Here is a 7,236-nt window from a genome sequence, read left to right as displayed (position 1 = left end):
AACGGGCTGTGAAGTGTGTAGAAGAAACTACGTTAACAATTCACGATTGTCCCATTTTAACAAAATAAGACAAATTGACTGAAAAAGGATTTTCTCAGACAAAAATCTACAAAATATTTTCTCTTTATCAAATTATAGTTGAGTTGGGGTACAAACTGTGCAAAACAATGCATATTTCCTTCTGTGAAGTTAAATTGTCATCTTGATACCACAATTATTTTTCATCTCACCGATTGGAATCTTCACATATTCGTATCACAATTTATCTCTTTCTGTCTCACATTTAATCTTTATATTCCCAATTTCATATGTACACTCACTCCACTGTGCATTTTACTTGGATTTTTTTCATGACAGGCTTTACATTTTTTTTTTTTAAATAACTACAATGACTGAAAACACACACATGTTCATAATCATGTAACTTTTTATAGTACTAAGGGGTTAACAGAGTGGAGGCGTACCCATAACCGTTTTGACGAAACATTTTTGTGGTGTTTGTTTTTCCTCGTCTGTCAACTTCAACCATGAGACAGCAGTTTCTTTTTCCTACTGGGGAAATAAAACCTGCAGTCTGCAACAACTGTTGTTGTTCAGGACTGGCAGCATTTTTTTAGGTTTTGATTTTGACACCGACTATTTGTTCTTGTTGAAACTTGTCTCATGAATCATGATCACAGATTTTCAACTTGTCATCTGAACTTTTTAATTTAATAATAATGATTTTTCTTTGCTGAAATCAGTAAAAAAAAAAGAGTTGAACAATCAGCTGCTGCACAATGTTGAGTATTATATTTGTTTATAAAGCTTTATTGAACTCACTCAAAGTCCCAAATATTTAGCAGATTTACTTTAAATACACTGAAAACAAGATCCTTCAAAATAAAGCCAAGAGACTATCCATAAATAGCCCAACAACTAATGCTGCTATAAACATTAAAGAAAAAGCTTTTGATCAATAAAACAAAGATTAATTTAACAGTTATACATATAAAGTTTTAAGATCTCCATTAGTAACAAACTGTGTGACAACACAATACAAATAGGAAAATTCATAAAACAACTTAATGTTAATAATTCATATAAAAATAATACCCTTAGAACTGAAGTTTTGCATCACATCCAAACACTGGATGAAGCCTCAAAACTGGATTTTATCAGCTCAAGACGGACAGAAGGTGCCGGCTGTTTAAAGATTAGTACTGGATGATCAGTAAAATTTAAAAAAACATACAGACCGTACCGAAATGTGGTCTAAGGTAGAGCTCTTTTTAGAGTTTTAATGTGCATGCAGATAAGAGCTTTGTTGGTGTAAACTTTTTCCACATCTTTTCTGAACTACCATGTGAATATTGTTGGATTTCTGCATTTTTTTTTTAATACAGAGAGGAAGATTCAAGGTACAGATTTACCCACAACCTGGTTCATGTCATTGATTTCTTAGTGAACAAAAACCAAGAACAAAAAGTTGTAATCCTTGAGATTTTCATGAAATCAAACATTTGATATTATTTTTATGTTCTACAATAGTCATTAGGCTGGATTCACCTCTCTATATAGTGGTTTTCATTGGTAGTGGCAGAGTCCGCCGCCTTCATAAGCACGAGGGATTCACAGGAAATGACGCATGTAATCACGTGACATTTTATGTCCCTGATAACAGCCGAGCTGTTCACTGTTCTCTCTCTTTACACCGTTATGAGAGCTGTCTTAAGTTACTGCTAATGCAAACATTTCCTACAGCTGCTTCACATTAAAAGTGTTAACCTGGAGAATCATGCATGGCTTTTATTGTGGCACGCACAGTGTTTGTCATCGCGGTTAGCATTGACTGCTACAAAACAACAACAACAATTTTGTGTTTTTATAGTAGATCACTATTCATTTTTGCATGGGGAGCAACAGAACAAGAAGCAGCAGCCACAGTAAGCTATTAGATGTTATACTTCTGTTGTATTTCTGCTGCTCAAGGAGTGTTTGCTGTAGTACTCACTACACTTGCTGTTGCCGTGGTAACCACTGGGGTCACCAAATCAACCAGGGCTGAAGTCTTAAGGATTACAACTTTAAAAAAGGACATCAAAAACAAAGTGTTCTTGTGTCGTGATATTAAAAATAAAAGGTGTTTGCAGTTGTTGGTCTCCGAACTCCTCACCGCGTTAACGGACGTCGGCCCCTTTAACCCCACCAGCGCTGCCTGGGAGGAGGAGCTGTTGTGGGCGGTGCCACGTCGAAAACCGACCCTTGTCCGAGCGATGAGCAGACGTAGTACAGGTTGACGCCCAGCATCACCAGTATGGGCAGGAAGGAGAGGCCGAAGCCGAGGGCCCTGATGCTGCTGCCGCCCAGAGAGAGGCAGAGCCAGTAGATCAGCCTGAAAACAACACGAATCATCGGTTACACACGCAGACAGGATGGATGCAGTCAGACTTAGATCTTTCTGTTTGATGTAAAACTTATAATCAGCTTGATTTGGATAAATACGGACTAAAAAGATCTGATCACTACCCACATTATCTCGTACTCCCACTCTCTCTTTTCAGCAGGAACATTAGGCGGCTTAGCTCCTTCATGCCTTTCATCCTTTTTTTGTGTCAAGTGCTTGATGACTCAAAGGATCTGGATTTATAACTCAATAGATGCTTTTTTTCCTTTTTTTTTTTTTACTCATTCTAAATTTCCCCTCATAATGTGTTTGAGAATTGTTTTTCAGAGCCCACAGTAGTAGGTAGAATTTTATAATAAATACTGTTTTTGCTGTTTAGAGTGCTACAGTAGGCGTAAGCCCTGTGTGTGTGTATTGAGAGGGAAGCCCTATTAACTGCATGCCCTTCTTACGAACACAACAATGAAAACCCACAACTTACTCAACTAACTAACTTCACAACAACTTTAATTGTTTTTATATTGTGCTTTTCATAGTAAAATAAGCAACTATTGGCCCAATCATGCAAAATAAGACTGATATGCTGTGAAACTGCCAGAATCCTTAAGCACTACTTTGCATGCCAACAGCTGAAAGTCAGAACAGGAAGCAGCTGAAAGGCAACGGACATTAACACAGACCGACTGAGTAATAAGTTAAACATTTATCTACAATTTCACTCCCACTCACAGTCAGTGGTGCTTCTGTGTCTGCAGCGTCACGTCTGTGTATTTCAAGCATGCTGAGTATGTAAAGTTTTATCACTGATAGAAATGAACGACTGAAACTACAGAACGACAGTTCTTTACTCGTTGGAAAGCTTCATGTTTTTGGCCTCGACTTATTCATTTAACTGACAAACTGAACAGGATCATGATTGTGTTGATTTAGGGATTTTTTTCCTCATTCCTACTCATTATAGCCTTTCCTTACATACAGGGATTTAAATTGTCCCCTGTCAAATGTTGAGTAAATGTTGGCTGTTTAATCTGACTCAGTTGATTGCTTTCACATAAGTCTGGTAAGTGTGGCCTCTACTCACTCCTGTGCACAGTAAGGAAACTCTAAAATGATGATAAACTGCATTAATAAAATATATTTCACCAGACATTTGATAAGCAAAACAACATTCAGATTTCAACACAACCCCCCCGTCTGTGGTTTGGATCCTAAACGTTTAAACAGCGCGTACGACAGTCTGCACACATACCTGCCGAAGACAAATATGATGGTGAGCAGCGGCACCAGCTTCACCAGGTCCTGGCTGATGTAGGTTGCCATGACAGTGAGCTGCAGGAAGAAGAAGAGGAAGAGGGCCAGAGATTCGTTGACGTAGTGCCAGTGCACCGCCACCTCTCTGTTCACCTGTTTACTCTGATAGAGGGGCTTCAGGACGCTGTAACGCAGCCGGGCCACGCCCTGCACCACCACACCTGCAGGAACACGAGGGTCAATATGACCTGGTTTAAGTACATTAAAGGTTTTTTTCTTCAATGTATAATAAACTCAACACATGAACATACTGAGGTCTTACCAAACAGGATGGGGATGATGGCGAAGAAGGAGCAGCGTAGCGTGTACACCACCCTAAGAGGGGTGCTGTCCAGCTGCGGCGAGTCAAAGGGAAGGAGGGCGTAACCTCCCCACACCAGGAGAGGGAAAAGGATCGCCGCGGCCACCGTCGCCAGAGCCACCTTAAGTCTCTCACCACACAGGCTGTCACACAGGTCTGAAAAAGTGTGGAAAATCAGTATCTATAAATGTCTTTATTGGGACACGACTGTGACAGCGAGACAAAGAGCGCGAGACTGGGACTGAACTGATAGCATGAATCATCTCAAGATGCGTAATTATATCTCATTAAAGAGAGAAGAGATCATTACAGTGCGCTACTAGACTCAGTGTGCCGTGACTTACATTTACTGAATGAAAATGTGCTCAGCAATCTGATATGCGACCTGTTCGTTTTGCATAATTGTACTTAATGACGATACTAAATAAATTAATAAATCCACAGCACAGGAGATTGTGTGTCCTGAAATCACAATGAATGTCGTTTGTGAGCATCTGTCTTAATGATAATCCTACTCAAAACTGGCCTTCATTTTATTTAATAGTAGTTGAAAGAGGATATCTGGGCAGGAAATTACTAAATAGTTACTAACAAAGGATTAAGGGATTAAGAAATCGGATTCTTGGGATGGTGGTCTGGGGGGGTTTAAGGTACCAATCATGAACCACAAAGTCTCTGTTTGAGTCCTGTCACCTCTACTCTCTCACTAATAAAAGGCTTAAAATGCCCCAAAATCCATTTTTTGGTACATTACCGTCATGTGGTAATTGGCCTTTTTCACAGCAGACATGTTGACTTGTCACAGCAGGAAATACACAGGTGTTACTAATAACGTTAACAATGGCTCCGCTCTGTTTAAGCTGTGACAGTGACAGTGATCCAGTGTGAATAATACCATCCTGTCTTCTTTATTATTGTATTTGCACCTGTGCTTTTCACACCAAATGTCTTTAGTCAAAATGTCTTCTATAAAAAAATAAAGAGGCCAACGCAGTTCCTAAGAGGGATTGGTTTGAAAACTCTTATTGGTGTGTTCAAAGAAGCTCCAACATCTGAGATTCGAGCTTTAGCCATAACTCAAACAGTAAACAGACATAAATACAGCGAAAAAGATCCTTCCAATTTGGTTGTTTCTAGTAAAGAAAAGTTGCAATGTTGGGACTTTGGGTTTACCACAAGCACTTGAATGCACCATCAGGGAAGAGTTCTCACATTTGCTTTCAGCTGCATTACCATATTTACAACTCATACATGATTAATTAAGAGTGCAAGAGTTGCTTTTAATATCATCCCGGACTGAATGCAAACTAAGAGCCGCCTGCAAGATGGGTAATAACTTCTATCAGAGAGCTGTACGCAGTCATTTGAGTATAACACATTTGTAATGAATGGGCTAAAATGTGCAAAATCCACAGTTATGGTTAAAGCTTAACGACTATTGTGCTGGTGATTTAAATCATAAGTTTCTATTAATTAAACCAGGACCTTCTTGGTGGTGGTATTATAAAATAGGGTGGAATAAAAAATACACTTAAAATAACAGGAGTGAGTGAAATGTAGGGACTTTCTTTAACAATGGACAATGTGCAGATGTATATTTATGTCTCTAACTGGCCGTTCCTGCTCAGAGGAAACAGAAATGTTACTCCTACACTCCACTGTCATTACGTACGTGTGTCTTCTGTCTCACACTCACTCCAGTAATTCTCAACAAACATGGACCCAGGTGCAGCTCAGCCTGTGTTTAATACTCACAGTACTTGTCGTCCGGTTCTGTCCACTCGGGGTAATACGTCCCCGTGGCCTCGGGCTCCATCTGCGCCTCCTTCTTGTCGTCCTCAATGAAGAGCCTGCTCTCCTCGGGAAGCTCTTTGCTGGACGGACGCACAATCGTGACTCGAGGAGTAAAACCCGGAGCTGCTTTCTTCTCTGACATCCAATTCGAATCTCCTTCCTCCTCCTCGTCGTCTTCGTCTTCGTCATCCGCCAGTGAGCCGTCCCCTTTACTGTTCCGCTGCACCTCGAGCTCGCCGTCCCTCCACCGCTCGCCCTCAGGCATGCTCTCCCTCCACTTGCTCTTCCTGTCGCTCTCCGCCCGGCTCTGCTCCTCCGACAGCTCCTGGCTTCCTCCACTGATCCCCGTGTCTCGCTCTTCATCGCTGTCCGTCTGAGGCCTCTTGTCTTTGTCTCCGGGCCACGGCAGAGTGCTGGGCTCCAGACGAGCAGAGCTGATTGCTTCCTCTTCCTCCTCTTCTTTCTCCTCCTCTTCTTCCTCCTCCTCCTCCTCTTCTTCCTCCTCCTCTTCTTCTTCTTCCTCCTCGTCTCTAATCTCTCTCCTCTCCTCTGTGCTGTTGCTCTCTCGTGTCTGTGTTACCTGCTGCTGTTTGTGGCTCTGCAGTCGGACCAGCAGGTGAAAGCGCCACCTCCTCTTCTGAGATTAATTTATCTACGGCAGACATTTCCGAGTGTTTAAATTCAGTGTTCTCTCTTTCCAGTTAATTCCTGTTGTGCCTGAAGTTACGCAAAGCTTCTTCCAGTTGCAAAAAGTCATTTTGGGTGATTTGTTGAATTCCCTGTGAAGGTTAAAAAAAAAAACGTTTAGTAGTAGTTAATCTGCCTTCAGCTTCACCAAAGACACCAAAGTTCACTCGCTTATCGCCGGGTGTGTCGGCCCTGTTATGGCTCCGCCTTGTTGCTTCACATGGCAACATTAGTGTAAAGAGCAAAGTTTGAGTTTGACAGTATGGCAGCCTTCTCCTTATTTCACCAACTTTGTTGAACAAGTCAAATCATATACTGTAATAGAAAGGAATATACTTTAAAGGCAGCGATCTAACTAAGCTTCATCAGGCTTCATTTTCGATGAATAAACATAACTTAAAGGAATAACTGAACAACATGTTTGCAGATTTCATTTTGATGTCATTAGTCAACTCTTTATGTCCATGTGGGGAAATGAGTCCTGGTGCTCTGCAGTTGCAATACATTACAAATCAAGGAGATTACAAAACACAGCAAAGACCAATAAAACCAAAGTACACACTGTTAACTAACACCGTTACCAAGCATGACCCAGGCCCAGCTGCTGCACCATTTCCACCTCCCATTAGTTAAAAGTTACAAAAGTTAGCTGACGTCTTTCTACAACACCTTTAGAACTGTAAGTCAACGAATAAGTAAAAGATCCAATATTATTAAAAACACCCTGCGTTCCAGACCCCGCCACGCTTACACAAAT

General features: G+C 41.0%; 1 protein-coding gene across 1 annotated transcript; it reads right to left on the bottom strand.

The window, feature by feature from the left end:
• Positions 1–789: 789 nt before the first annotated feature.
• tmem79a (transmembrane protein 79a) lies at positions 790–6,435 on the bottom strand (the record flags this gene model as incomplete). The annotated part of the gene is made up of 4 exons (XM_035681698.1): positions 790–2,374; positions 3,636–3,858; positions 3,960–4,154; positions 5,754–6,435. Coding segments are annotated over 4 exons (1,296 nt in total), but the record flags the coding sequence as incomplete, so codon positions are not given.
• Between the last annotated feature and the right edge of the window lie 801 nt (positions 6,436–7,236).

This window comes from Morone saxatilis, unplaced genomic scaffold (genome assembly GCF_004916995.1).
Source record: "Morone saxatilis isolate NCDOM2014 unplaced genomic scaffold, NCSU_SB_2.0 Contig9, whole genome shotgun sequence".
Lineage (NCBI taxonomy): Eukaryota > Metazoa > Chordata > Actinopteri > Moronidae > Morone > Morone saxatilis.
The sequence above is the reverse complement of the archived record's forward strand: the minus strand, read 5'-3'. Positions and strand labels throughout refer to the sequence as shown.